This window comes from Cydia pomonella, chromosome 9 (assembly GCF_033807575.1).
Source record: "Cydia pomonella isolate Wapato2018A chromosome 9, ilCydPomo1, whole genome shotgun sequence".
In the NCBI taxonomy this organism is placed as follows: domain Eukaryota; kingdom Metazoa; phylum Arthropoda; class Insecta; order Lepidoptera; family Tortricidae; genus Cydia; species Cydia pomonella.
Window position 1 is genome coordinate 17,370,121 of NC_084711.1, and position 14,780 is coordinate 17,384,900.

Consider the following 14,780-nt stretch of genomic DNA (forward strand, 5'->3'; position numbering starts at 1 on the left):
TTGGTGACAGTTAACTTTACAGTATAATAATTAAAAATACAACAAAAACCTTAAATACTAAAATAAAGTTGAAATAGACACAGTGCACGATACTGCCAAAATAGCCAAGAGATTTTCGTCGATGACTAAAACTAACAGAAACTCTTGTTTACGTAAATTACATAAAAGCCAAAAAAATTAAAATAAAAACAAAATGAATGAAGATAAAAGTAAGACACTAAATACAAACAAAAATAAAAGAAACAAAAAGACTTCGCCTTTGCAGGAAGCGAACCCGGAACATTTGCTTAGCAGCCGAGTACTTGAGCCTCTAGTCCAAATCGTCTTATGATACTATGGCGAAATTGCGGTACGTATCCTCTGCAGTGTTATTCCGGGAGTTTTTGTTTAAATTCCCAGAAACGAATTCGACAGGAAGGGCGTTCCCGTATGCTGTGAACAAAGTGTCGCACAGTGAGTGTGAATAACACTTTAATATAAAATCCTTCCATGATCACAGAGTGACATCAATAAAGCGAATTGATCAGCCGGTACACTTACCCCGTGACTAATTCTGGAACTCACACGCACAAATATCACAACAAACTCCAATCGATACTATTATGGTCTACGATGTCCGTAAAACTACATGTTTTTATTAGTCTCCGTCTTATTAACGGCGTAACATTTTCTCCCCTTTTGTTCTGTCTTCTGCCGGTCGTCCGCGTTTTTTCGCGACACCCTCAATTTCCAAATGTCTGTTATCGGTGTCACTTGTTTACCAGTTCTCAACCCGCTGACCACTAGTCTGCTGCTAGTTGCGGAAAGATGGCGTTACTATGTAATATGTGACTTATGGCGCTACTACTTGCCGTGATGCGTTTGCGTATATTGCGCATGCATCACATATCCCCTCACCTCTGAAGAATCCGACTGGATTCACCCTATCCGTTTTAAATCGCTAGCGTGCCAGGTTCCCAAATCTTTCCCTTTAAGACCCCGAAGTCTATAGACATCATTGGAAACCTTATTCGCAATAACAGCTTTTTCAAATTTAGGTGCTAACTTGCCCATGAAACTTTTGTCCGCACATGAGAGATGTTTGGTACGCTTCAACACGAGATCACCTTGTTTATAGTCACACGTCCGTCGCCGGAGGTTGTAACGCTTGGCGTTGGCTTCATAAGATTTCCTCATATTCTCACGAACGTCTTCATATATTTTGCTACGTAGGTTAAAATTTCGCTGAAACCGCTCTTGATTAATAGTTATGTGATCTTTAGGCTCAAAGTTATACGCTTTCGATCCTTGTATCGCCGTCTCCCGACCAAAAAAAAGGTAGGCCGGAGTTCTTTCCGTCACTTCGTGTACTGAAGTGTTTACTGCGTGGGCAATGTGAGATATGTACCTATCCCATTCTCTGTGATTATCTTCAACATAGGAGGCGATCGCCACTCCAATTACTTTATTTACACGCTCAGTTGGATTTGCTTGTGGATGGTAATACGGTGTATACCAAAGTTTTGCTCCATAGCCGGACACTAGGTCTTTGAATTCGTTCGACACGAACTGTTTCCCATTGTCACAAATTATCACATTAGGCACTCCGTACACTAAAAATATCTTTTCCTCTAAAATTTGCGAGATAGCTGATGCCTTTCCATTTCTTAAAGGGAATAAAAAACAAAATTTGCTGAACCAGCATGTAATGACCAAAAGCATGGTATTGCCGCACTTTGACCTTGGAAAGGGCCCCATCAGGTCCATAGATACCATTTGAAAAGGCTCTGTTACTTCTCGCTGTCTGCCCATTAAACCAGACGGTTTCAATTGGGAATACTTGTACTTTGCGCACACCTCACATTTCCGTACATGGTTCTTAACGTCTTTGATCAACGACGGCCAGAAGTAGTGTTGTCTGACTCGATTTACAGATTTCTTAACACCCAAATGTCCTGCAGTAGGATCATCATGACATTCCCTCATAATCTGTTCTCTAAGTTTTTCTGGTATGACAAGCTTCCAATCGTAGTTTTCGTCTGGGAATTGTTTTAGCTTGAGGCATCTCCATAGCTGGCCTTGGTTGATCTCCCACTCTGGTCCATTAGCCCCCGCTGTGACTTTGGCCTCTTCGGACTTGTACCAGTCGTCTTTAACTTCTGGCGTAATTTCTAGAAGGTCAATATCCTCCGTAATAGCTCTCGACAAGGCATCAGGCACAGTGTTAAACTTTCCTTTGCGGTGGACAATTTCATAATCAAATTGTTGTAATCGCATGGCCCATCTTGCTAGCCGCCCATGAGGGTCCTTATTGCGATGCAACCATTGGAGAGCGCTATGATCCGAGATGACCTTGAAATGAGTTCCTTCAATATAAGGCCGAAACTGTTCAACCGCATGCAGAACACTCAGCAGTTCTCGCTCGGATGCCGAATAACTGCATTCCCTTTCCGTCAATTTTCGACTAGTGTAAGCAATCGGTATTTTCATATCCTCAATCTCTTGAATTAAAACTCCACCAGTACCCCTATTGGAAGCATCACACTGAACCGAAAAAGGTTTTGTGAAATCCGGTACTCTTAGCACAGGCGCAGAGGTGAGAGCCGTTTTCAGACTGAGGAATGCCTGTTGCGCTTCTCCGTTCCACAGAACCTGCTTTCCCTTCTTTCCTCCTTTCGTCAAGTCATGCAATGGGGCCGCCACAATGGCAAAGTTTGGTACGAAGCGCCGATACCAGCTGGCCAAGCCAATAAAGCGCTTCAACTCTGAATAAGTAGTGGGCCGAGGATAATCAAGAATGGCTCTAACCTTGTCTGGATCTGTTCGTAGCCCCTCCTTGTCGACTATATAACCCAAGTACTTCAGAGATGGTCTTGCGAAGGCGCACTTCTCAAGATTTATGGTCAGACCTGCCTCTTTCAGTTTGTCCCTAACAAAAGCCAGTGACGATAAATGATCTTCAAAGTTACCATTACAAACTACTATATCGTCCAAATAGGTAAATATTTTACCTTCATACTCGGGTGGAAACAGCCGATCCATCAGACGCTGTTGAGTTTGAGAAGCATTGCAGAGACCAAAAGGCATGACCTTAAATTGGTAAAGGCCCTTACCCGCGAGGCCAAAAGCAGTTTTTTCTTTACTAGAGTCTTCTAAGGGTATCTGCCAAAACGCAGAACGTAAATCGATAGTCGACAAAAACTGCGCGTTCTTTAAGCTGTCTAAAATAGTGGTCACCCTCGGCAACGGGTAAGAGTCTTTTACTGTCACTTTATTTAATTGACGGCTGTCAAGGCACAACCGATTTTTACCCGATGCCTTTTTTACTAACAGAACCGGAGAACGCCAAGAGCTGAACGAAGGTTCAATTACATCATTATCAAGCATATCTTGGATCTCCTTCTCCAGTTCCCGCATAATAGGCGGAGCGAAAGGATATTGTCGCTGGCTGGTAGGTAAGCTATCTCCTGTGTCAATCCTATGACTAATGAGCGATGTCCTCCCTAATCCCTTTCCTATATCCCTACCCATCTCTTCCAGTAGAACACCTAAACGCTGTTTTTGGCTGTCATCTAACTCATCTTGCGAAACCACCGAGCTTACTACTGCTATCTCCGATATTTCCGTAGCCAGCTTCTGCTCCGCCACTGTCAACCCAAAGGCGTCCCAAAAGCTAATACCTAATATGATTTCATGTTTTGATGGGTCCATGACAAAAAAAGGAACCACCCTGAATTCTCCTCGAAACTGTATCGGCAGATGGACTATAGTATCAATCGTCAGAACGGATGCATCAGCTATAGATATGTCCTGCGCGGCCACCTTTTGTGCCGTCAAGCCTAAGCTTGTGATCTTTGCACAAAAGTTTCGAGAAATTACCGAAATTGAAGCTCCGCAGTCCAAGAGAGCCAGGAATTGCTGGTTCAAGATTCTTATATCTGCGTAGTACCGTCTATCCCTATGACTGCGCTGTATGTTGCATATTTCGCCAGTCCTAAAATATCTAGAGACAGTATTTAGCCATTGCTGCCAGTCATCCGGTACAGAATGACTTATTTTTGCGGGGTCGAATCGGCAGGCATCGACTCCGACTGACCGTTTCCCTCATTCGCCTTACTGCAAGAACATTTCTGTACAGTATTCCCAAAACGGCCGCATTTATAACAGAAGAGTCGCTGCCTCGGTAAGTTGCAATCTCTAAATCTGTGGCCCGGACTCCTGCAATTCCAGCACTTTGACTGCACAGATCTACTGACAATTTTATTGTCTATGGCTGCTACCTCTTTGTTCTCCTGATGCATGGGACTTAAGGTACCCTTGTATGCTAAATCACGCTCCAAAGACAAGTTGTCCGTGGTTGGCTCCCTGAACCCTTCACAACGAATCTTGGTCTGTTCAATCACCCTTAGTACCGACGTCAATTCTGCCACGGAGTCAAAGGCGTCACGGCAAATTTCCTTCTGGTAGTAAGGTTGCAGGTTCTTCCTTAGAATTACCAATTTTTGTGATTCTGTAAGCGGCATGGGTAAACGGTTAAACATATTCTGCATGATCGATAAGTATATGACAACCCTCTCCTGCTTACTCTGCGTTCGTCTCTTAATTTCCTCCAAGAGCTCATCCTGATAATTTGGTGCCTGGAAAGTATCAACCAGGAGGTCCACTAGCTCCGACCAATTAGAAACCACGCCCCTATTAGCTCTAAACCATATGAGAGCCTCATCTTCAAACAGATCTATGGCATAACGAAATAAATCATCATCGTCCGCATTACGAGCCTCCTTGAGCTCCGCAACCCTCTCCAGAAATGCATTGATGCTCACAGTATCCCTACCGCTAAACTTGACCCCCCAATCTTTAATTGGAACTAACTTCCTCCTTTGACATTCCGGATCCCATGTCGACGACCTCTGTAAACCCTGCGAAACCGAAGGAACCTTCGGAATTTCGCCCCGAGTTTCTGATTGTATTTCCTTATGGTTATGGCCCCTCTCAAGGCTAGCACGACTTGCTATAGCTGCCGGTGCAGAGCAAGGTGCAGTGCCCGGAGCCGCTGCGTCACCCACGCGGTGTTGATGGCCTCCAATTATTTTTGAACCCGCTTTGCTAGAAGTCTGCGCTATAGATAAACTTCCTAATATCTTCAACCCTTCCTCCCCCAATGTCCTGTGTAACATGGCCTTGTCCTGCTCCGAGATGGCGGCCTCGTCCTCTGCCTCCTCCTCCTTCACCCCCTCTAATGACACCATAGCTTCATCAATATCCTCGAGCAATGCCAAGTGCCTTTCCGTGTCAGCTTCAGCTAACGGTACAATCAATTTTGCGCGGTAAGCCAGATGTGTCAACCGAGTTTGTAACCGCCTGATCAGTGCAACGTCTGGACTGACTGACAATTCCGAAATAAGTGCTACTAAGGATGACAATTTGTTCCTGCAAAAGAGAATTTCCTTACCCGGATCTTCCACACATCTAGCGGGAACTTTTATAGAGGTAGAGGATTCCCCGGATGCCTCCCGTTTTAACATAGCCCGCAGAAATTTACGCATAGTTGCCACAGTTTCACAATCCGAGACACCCCGGCATGCCAACTCAAACTCCAGCTCATCTTTATGCAAGGCGTTAACGTCCATTATCTTTGAACTCTAATTTACAAAACTTAAACAGACTTCTGTTGTCAACTGTCACCACGGACTGATCTAAACCACCGAATACCTGTTAGGCGCCAATGTAATGACTCGGGTTCTTGAATTCGATGATAGATAAAACAATTGGTGACAGTTAACTTTACAGTATAATAATTAAAAATACAACAAAAACCTTAAATACTAAAATAAAGTTGAAATAGACACAGTGCACGATACTGCCAAAATAGCCAAGAGATTTTCGTCGATGACTAAAACTAACAGAAACTCTTGTTTACGTAAATTACATAAAAGCCAAAAAAATTAAAATAAAAACAAAATGAATGAAGATAAAAGTAAGACACTAAATACAAACAAAAATAAAAGAAACAAAAAGACTTCGCCTTTGCAGGAAGCGAACCCGGAACATTTGCTTAGCAGCCGAGTACTTGAGCCTCTAGTCCAAATCGTCTTATGATACTATGGCGAAATTGCGGTACGTATCCTCTGCAGTGTTATTCCGGGAGTTTTTGTTTAAATTCCCAGAAACGAATTCGACAGGAAGGGCGTTCCCGTATGCTGTGAACAAAGTGTCGCACAGTGAGTGTGAATAACACTTTAATATAAAATCCTTCCATGATCACAGAGTGACATCAATAAAGCGAATTGATCAGCCGGTACACTTACCCCGTGACTAATTCTGGAACTCACACGCACAAATATCACAACAAACTCCAATCGATACTATTATGGTCTACGATGTCCGTAAAACTACATGTTTTTATTAGTCTCCGTCTTATTAACGGCGTAACATTTTCTCCCCTTTTGTTCTGTCTTCTGCCGGTCGTCCGCGTTTTTTCGCGACACCCTCAATTTCCAAATGTCTATTATCGGTGTCACTTGTTTACCAGTTCTCAACCCGCTGACCACTAGTCTGCTGCTAGTTGCGGAAAGATGGCGTTACTATGTAATATGTGACTTATGGCGCTACTACTTGCCGTGATGCGTTTGCGTATATTGCGCATGCATCACAACAGTATCGTCATTATTGCTAAATAACGAGTTCTAATAAGGTCTGTCTTCAGCAATATAGGTCATATTTGCATTAGCAATTACCCCGTAGATATAGTGATACAGTTAGACCGCAACGGCGGTGTCGGGTGTGATCCTTGCACAATGCACGCACATTCCGTACGCGCCGCACGCATGCTTCCATTCCATTACATGGCGGACGCAATGGAATTCCGTAATTTGATCTAATCAAATCCACCGTAAGATGATATAATAACCGTTACACTTGAAGATGCATTTACCACAATGAAAGCTCCATATTACACGCCGTAGAAATACTCGTACTTGAAAGTAAGTACATATAAGTAATCAATTTTGGCTCCGTTATAATCGAACGAACTATTCCGTAAAATATTAAGAAAGTTAGTAGGCCTGACTTTTGTTATTGAACAAACAATGTATGTGCCTAATACCTATATGTAATTTTAATTTTCTGTGGCTACCTAGATAAACACGCTGATCTCAGCGTTCCACTTTGCCAATTTTGGAACAGGACACTGGGAAATCCAAACACAACCTACCATTTTTCTTAGTCCCACCGTGACATTTCGCCTGTTTAACTCCCCAAATCAAAATTAATAGAGCAATAGGGGTGCGGTGCGACCACCGTAGATTTCCGTTTCGCGTTTTTTACGTTTTACGACGGACCCTAAAAGTAAATGCTACACTTGCTAAATTGGTTCCCTGTTGTCCAGTCGGCCGTTTAATATTCCTGTCTTGTCCCGTAATAGCCGCTTCCCTCCTGACTTGATCGATTTTTTGCTGACCGCCTCCTGACAGCATTGCAAGTTTCGTGTTGCAATCTTAGGAACCACTCAGTTTGATGTTTTACCAATACAATACGCGTTTATGAAATAATAGTTCATTTTAATGTACATATTTTTTCATATTGGTTTATTAAATACGCTTGTTACCGTGATTCGTTTATTATCTCGATGATTTGACGACATTCTGATGATGGCAAGATACTTTTGGATAAGCTCAGGATCAGGATAAGTTGTGCTCTTAAAGGCAGATATATCCTCCAGCCCCGGATTCAAATACAGTTTGAGAAAATTTTACAACCAATCATCAGGACTCAGGAAGATAAAGCTCAGCATCGATCACAGAATGACAGAAAAAGTTTATTATCATCATCGTTTTTTTTCTTGTGGACAAATTGTGTTTCAAATCACCTCGTTAGCAACTTTTTCGCCTGGTCGGTCAAACGACAGAAAGCTACGGCATTGAATTAAAAGTACTTTGCCTCGAAACGGCTTACCGAGGCTCCTATTTTGAAACTGCAATGGCGGCTGGGAGGCGCCCCCCTACTCCAACCACCAGCCTAAAGCCGGCTGCTAGGAATCATATCATATAAGCACTGACAATGACTGCATTCGCCCGTCTCTTTAACACTGGTTAAAGAGGCAGGTGAACAAATTTGGAGCGCGCTGGAATAAATATTATCGATTAACTACTCCTGATAAGAATTGTAAAATTGATTTCTAATATGTATATTACTCATGTACATATCGCATTTTTTTGCAGAAAGTTGAGAATTCCTTAGTCATTCTACATCTCACAAAATAATCTCTTGATTATTGGCCATTATCCCACGTTGTGGCGTGACGTTTGATAATACAGCTTTATGAGGTCGCTATGAAACCATTATAGCCGTCTAAATTATTTTTAATGACTACGTATTTGTGTAGCCATGTTGATATTGTTGATAAGTCATAAGCCAACCCAAGCATCTATGATGTATGTGAATTGGGTACTTTACACTTTATAAAAAAATACCAGGCTCCAAAGTCTCAAAAGTTATTCATTTTTTACTTTCAAAAAGAAAAAGGTACCAATCGATTCCTTAGATTTTATTAAAAGATAAATTGTAAAACAACTATATACATAAACAATATTTCAGGGTCAAACTAGCAATTTTCTCTTTTCTTCTATACATTTAGGACAGACTAACGTAACGTGACGTCACATTACACTATCATTTTGTTAGAGGCGTTTCAATCGTCGAGTGCGAGCGTCAGACTTTAACTCTCATTTCAATCATTTTTTGTTGCTTAAATGCCATGAATCTTATATAAACATTTGATCCTCAAGAAATTCAAGATCTATTGACATTATTTACAAAAAACTCTCAAGTAGCCAATTTGCAGATAATTTTATGTTCCGCCTTGCTGAATAAAAGCTTTGGTGTCGATAATATTTATATAGAACTTTTGCTGGGAGTCTGGGAGTATGCACGTTGCACTGAACTCGGCGGAAAATTGCACTTGATCCTCTGCCTCCCTCCCTGTCTGCGTCTGCCTTCTCCTTAGATGCGATTTCCGACCTACTACAATTATCCTACCTACCTCTATTATTATGCTTGGGACACTATCGTGGTATAGTTTATACATACAATGCGCGGCTTGTAATCGGTTTGGCATATCGTATATTTACGAGTATATCGTGTATGTTTATTAAATTGCGTTTATAATCAGCATTAATTTGCAAAAGAGTTGTGTTTTTGCATTTATTTTTTTTAAGTACTCTGTGTAGTCGTACTTATGTTATCTTCTTTTCCAGCTTTTGAATGAGAAGAAAAAACTAGAATCCACATAAAGATCTTATAACTTATTTTGGAAAGTATGTAGATAATAGGTTTTACTGTTTTTTTTTTTTACTTTGACAATTGTTGAAGATAGATTACTGACAACAATAATAATATTCATAAAAAGCATGTAAGAAGGTGGAAGGTAATCATGTTTGTAATAGGGCTTTTTCACTTGGTCAGGTGTAGACGGGCAGGTGCAGCGTGCTGCACGAGTTTTTGCTGCAGGCTGTAACAATGGCGGCGCTTCGCATTCCATCGCCGTTAGTGAGCGGTAATCGCCGCGATCATCGCCTCCGCTGAACCCGCCGAGGGCTTCCAATCCGAGTCATCCAGATAACTCTGCGGCCGTTTCCGCGTCGCGTGAAAGGAAATACTTCCATCTGATTAGGTGTCGGAGATATGCGACTAATTTAGCTAGATGACTCGTGCTTTTGCAGCTTGAGATTCCTAAGGAGTTCTACATTGATCGTTTAGTAAATAAAAACAACTTAAATACCACAACAAATACCAGTGGCAGTTAATAGTTGTAAAAATTACCAGTATGCGGTTAGCGCTCTCTTTTTTCCGGTTCTACTAGCTGTTATGTGAAAAATAAACCTTTATGAAATATTTATTAGTATCATGACTCGCATGACTTTTTGCCGAGTTCGTTTAAACCGTAGCGCACGACGGGGCGCGGTTGGCCACGAGCCAGACCAAACAGGGTAAAAAGCAAGGGCGGCGACGGCGGCTGCGCCCCGAAATAGCGAGCAAAGTCAAGGCGTGTGCTGTCGTAGTACACGCTCTTCGGTGCTTCATCGGCTACGTACTCGTATATGAACCCTTACTTTTTGCAACAAAGTTACTTAGACATAGAGTTATGAGGCACTCGCTAATTCGACAGGTTTTATTGCAGAAAGTCCTAATACCGCATTTCTGATACGTCTATGTGTTTTATACCTACGGTTTGTGCTTAGCAAATTCTTTTTCGTTTGATTCATTATTTCAAAGGATTTTCGTGGAAGTGGTGTTCTGATTTTAGCTATAAAAGTGACCAGAGGATGAGTCTGGGTTTTCATTGCCTATCCTACACCAATTTGTTTATCACCCTACGATAAATTAATTTAAAATTATCGAATTTCAGACTTTACCATTGGCAAGACGTCTAATTTTGAAACCACTTTCGCTAATTAATTAATTAGGGCTAAGTATATTTCTATAAACAGAGGCAACTAGACGCTCCCTACAGGGCGGGTCTTCAGGTCATGCGACAACAGTCAATTAGCCCAATAATTTTCAGCGCACCTCCAGTTAACGCTTTTAGGTATGACGTTATTGCCCAGTATCATAACGTGCAAATTCCACGCCACCGATGAATATATTACCCAGGCACGGGTGTCGGGCGTGCCCAATTGGGCCTCGTCGAGTTTAATCAAAATTGTTTCTTGCTAATTCATAGAACGTCGTCGGGGCTCAAAGCCACTTCAAGTGGTTTAGAAACGGTAGCCGCTCTTCATGTGACTTAATGTAGTGAATGCATTAACATTCAGATTTTCCTGAAAAATTTTATTAAACGATCATATAATGCATTTTTAACCCACTTCACATGTATTGCTTTGTTGGCATTAAATTTACTCTCTGTAAAAACAATCGTTTTAACATTTCCTGCTGTTGTTCGTATAGTTACACTGTGGTCAGTTTACTTTCATTGACCCATTTTTTGGCGATATTTTAAAGAAATCACTCCCGGTATAGATAGATAGATAGATAAATCATTTATTTGGCAGCTGCAAAAACACACAATATAAAGTTTAAATCATCATAAAGAACACAAATTATTACAGGAACAAAATAAAAATAGCACAAAAGAAAATTGAGACAACAAAATAGGCATAATTAATAAACAATAAAATAAAATAAAAGTACCTACCTACATACTGTGTGCGTTGCAGCAGGACAAAAGGGTCACGGCTCAGTGATACTCTTCACTCTTTCGAGTAAAGCACTGGTTTTCTGCCGGAACCCAGGTCACAGCAGATGTATAAAATGAGGGTATGTGTGTGTTACATGTTTATAATATATAAGTCGTATGTGATAATAAATAAGTCGGCTAGGGTGTGAACAGTGTGTCTGCCTGCCATCTCCACCATGTTAGATTCTGAAATCTGCGACCAAAAAGCCGTATGGAATACCAGCGGTTTGTTTATCGAGGAGAATCTTTTTATATATAGGTATGCGCTAGTGCTCTATTGTTGAGAAATATCAGAATGGACTTCTTCAATATTAGCATTGTAGCCATTTCTATAACAATCCAAGCTTTTAGAAATGCAACGACAGTTGTTTTATTTCTTACCATGCCATTTGTGTAAAATGAAAACATCTCATTTTGAATAACGGTGACTGCTAAAATCTAGGCAGTAACAAATGCGAAAATTATATAAACGAGGATAACGGGTTCAGACACCTAAGGCGCATCACGTACAGAAGGGGCACAATAGCGGTGCGCTGACTCACCGCGAGACAGAACAAGGACATCCTTGCACGCATGCGGGGACGCAATTCTTCATAGTTTTTTGACAGTTCGTGATATAGCAAATTTAAAACGGTACGTCACAAAGTTTGCCATAAGTTTCAAGGAGTTTCTCAAAACAAGTCATATTTATGGGTCACCATGCCAGCAAACTCACGTCAAAAAGCAAAATACGTCATTCATCGTTATTATTATGGCCACATATGTGAAAAGTAACGATATAACGGTATACGAAGTATGCCCAAATAAGTCATAACGAATTGAAATGGAAATTGCCTAATTTCATAATAGACTAAAATAAAAAACCGTGTTCTCACGATGTCACAAAGCAAAGTCGAATAGCGCTTCAGATTTGTGACCAATCAAAACATAAACATCGTTGCTCCATATCCGTCACAGCCATTCGCCATTGTGCTGCAACAAATTGCAAACATAATAGACTTTGCAACACCTTGGCGCAGGATGACACACTGATATTTTAGCTATGATAATAGACTTGAGAAATTCAGGATGCCTGACGACTGGTGCTTTACTTATTTGTGCTGCTATAATTCCACTCCATATTATACATATGGAACTGCTAAATATTTTTATTGATAAATTGATAATATTCCTCGCTATTTACTCGCTGTGCACCGAAAAATTACACGTGATATTTTGGCATATGTATGTGGTTTTTTTTGACGCTCTACCTCCCTATAAAGCATACATAATTTCTGCATGATATTGGGTTGGGATTAGGGATGCAGAACATTTTAGGCGGTCTTCACATTTGATCACTTTCTCGTGGCGTTGGGACTTGATATTCCAAGAATTATAAATCGTAGAAGGGTACCGATATCAGACACGAATACGAGCCCCCGGCACTACATAGTGGGCCAGAAAATTTGTGCGCAAGCTATTTGTTTGTAAATATTATGTAGGATGTCAAAGTTGTGTGCCCACATAAATCGTTTGGTTACAGGGAGCATTCTTCATGATAGCAAAGAACGAACGTTACTATGAATATTTTCGAACCAGCATCGACTAGGCCGGTACTTTATTAGCTAATAGATATCTCGCATTTTTTGCACTTACTTAGTCACTGGTCTGTCCGTTCATTGAGCGCTCTCTTAAAATTTTCAACTAGGTTGCCATGACTCATATCTAATTGTGATGTGTTAATGACTCCGTACTGAAAGAGCGTCGTTGTCCCCAGATGACTTGAAGGCAGTGACGAAGCGGCTGATAGTGCAGGCGAAAAGGCAGGGCTCCTGCGACAACATCTCCATAATCGTGGTGTTCCTGAAGGACCCGCGCGACATCGCCGCCGACAACCGCCCGCCCATGGATCTTGGGTAACTATTTTTAATTTATTTTGATTGATAATTAATATACGCAGAATTCAAGTAAGGGTTGCTGCTTGGCCAATCGTTGGTAGGTACTAACTGTTGGAGGTATAAAGAGCGTTAGATATCCTTACTTTGTCGACGGTCGAAGACCATCATGTACGAATTCCAAATTCCCTAAAAATTCTCGATTCGATGCAGAGCTGAAAGAACATTAAAAAAAGTTTTGGCATCACAATCGGAAGAACAAATTGATGCGAAATAGAAGGTGCCTCCCCAGAAATATCACACATCTCCAATAGTTAGATTTTCACGTGGACAATCAAAACGAACCCGCCGATAAAATTACCAGTTTTTGCGTATGTCACTATGCCGTTCTCTCAATAATGAAATCAACAAAACCAGACGACCTTGAAAATATCGGTGGTCTGCCTAACTTTTAAACTAAATTGAGAGTCCACGCACGATCTTAAATATTTATTATATCAGCCTCGGAGGAGGCGCTTAAGTTAATCTTGTGTGAGTCATCGATGTGGAGTCCGACACTGAAGATAAGAACAACAGGACTCCTGTTACCCGAGCAGAAATATGTAGAAAACTGAAAATATAGCCCTACCTTATAAAAGTCCTACCCTCATGCGAAAAGAAGTATGTACAATAATTTTCAAGGGTTTTCGGCGCTATCCCTTAATCCGATCCGATCCTCTGTTCATCATTATTATACATATTTTTATTGCGGTCTGATCCACTTTGTAATTCGTCCGGGATAAAACAATTTATTTCGGATGCTTGTTACGCAGATAATTCGACCGGAATTAAAAAAAATTAAAATAAACGGGCACCCCATTTCAAAGATACAAGAAAAGGGTTGAACAAGAACTTAAAAATCAACTCAAAACATAAGTAAACCAGTGTCCTGTATTTTTCGAGACTTGTGGAATAAGGTTTCAAACTTTTCAAAGTCACCTCGCCACTGGTGCCTAACCTAAAAGGTACATAAGATAAAGTTGACTATGCGTCATTAAGTCATTTACTAAAACTCGATACTAATAATCCCATTTAAACGATAATTATTACATAAGGCTAATAGTATGTTGGAAACTAATTTTACGGTTTAAATTCACGTGTTTTTAGTCACTCGCGCGACATGTTTCGGATAGCCTAGGTCTCCTTTCTCAAGCACCCAAGCATGTCACGTGTGTGACTAAAAACACGTGAGTTATAACGGTAAAATTAGTTTAATGTTAGTATGTCTCACGACAGTTTAAATTCGACATTGGAAACTGTTCCGCTACGCGAAAAAAAATGCGCCTCTTACATACCAGTGTGGGCGAGTCTACGCTGTGATTCATGCAATTGCAATTGTTGAATCCACTTATTTCAATAATCATATTCAGGCTGGACAACGCGTTGGTGAACGCGTCGTTGCCGCCGTTTGCCGTGGACGCGGACGCCAAGCACCACGGCATGGACGGCGCGGCGGCGGAGTGCGGTGAGCCAGAGGGCGAGCTGGCCGATAACGGAGTCGACAACTCGGACAGTGACAGCGAGGATCTCGGCCCGGAGACCGCGGTCGACGCGGACGATCTGGACGCGGAGGCCAGGAACCACGTCGCACCGCCGACACCTCCAGCTCACACAGGTACATGAAATATGGTATAAGTTAACTTAGGAGAGACAGC

At 41.4% G+C, this 14,780-nt stretch overlaps 1 protein-coding gene and 1 long non-coding RNA gene across 3 annotated transcripts in view; one reads left to right on the top strand and one right to left on the bottom strand.

Annotated features, from left to right (window-relative positions):
* LOC133521545 (microtubule-associated protein 1A-like) overlaps positions 1 to 14,780 on the top strand; it is a 132,180-nt gene that overhangs the window by 98,934 nt on the left and 18,466 nt on the right. For both annotated transcript variants that reach the window (XM_061856567.1, XM_061856569.1), the window contains 2 exons: positions 12,969 to 13,107; positions 14,496 to 14,740. In XM_061856567.1, the coding sequence (XP_061712551.1) occupies positions 12,969 to 13,107; positions 14,496 to 14,740 (384 nt within the window). The remainder of the gene's footprint in view (positions 1 to 12,968; positions 13,108 to 14,495; positions 14,741 to 14,780) is intronic.
* Positions 5,621 to 6,628, bottom strand: LOC133521562 (uncharacterized). The gene is made up of 2 exons (XR_009799915.1): positions 6,288 to 6,628; positions 5,621 to 6,179 (listed from the first exon to the last, which is right to left on the bottom strand). It is a non-coding gene; the product is annotated as an uncharacterized LOC133521562 (long non-coding RNA).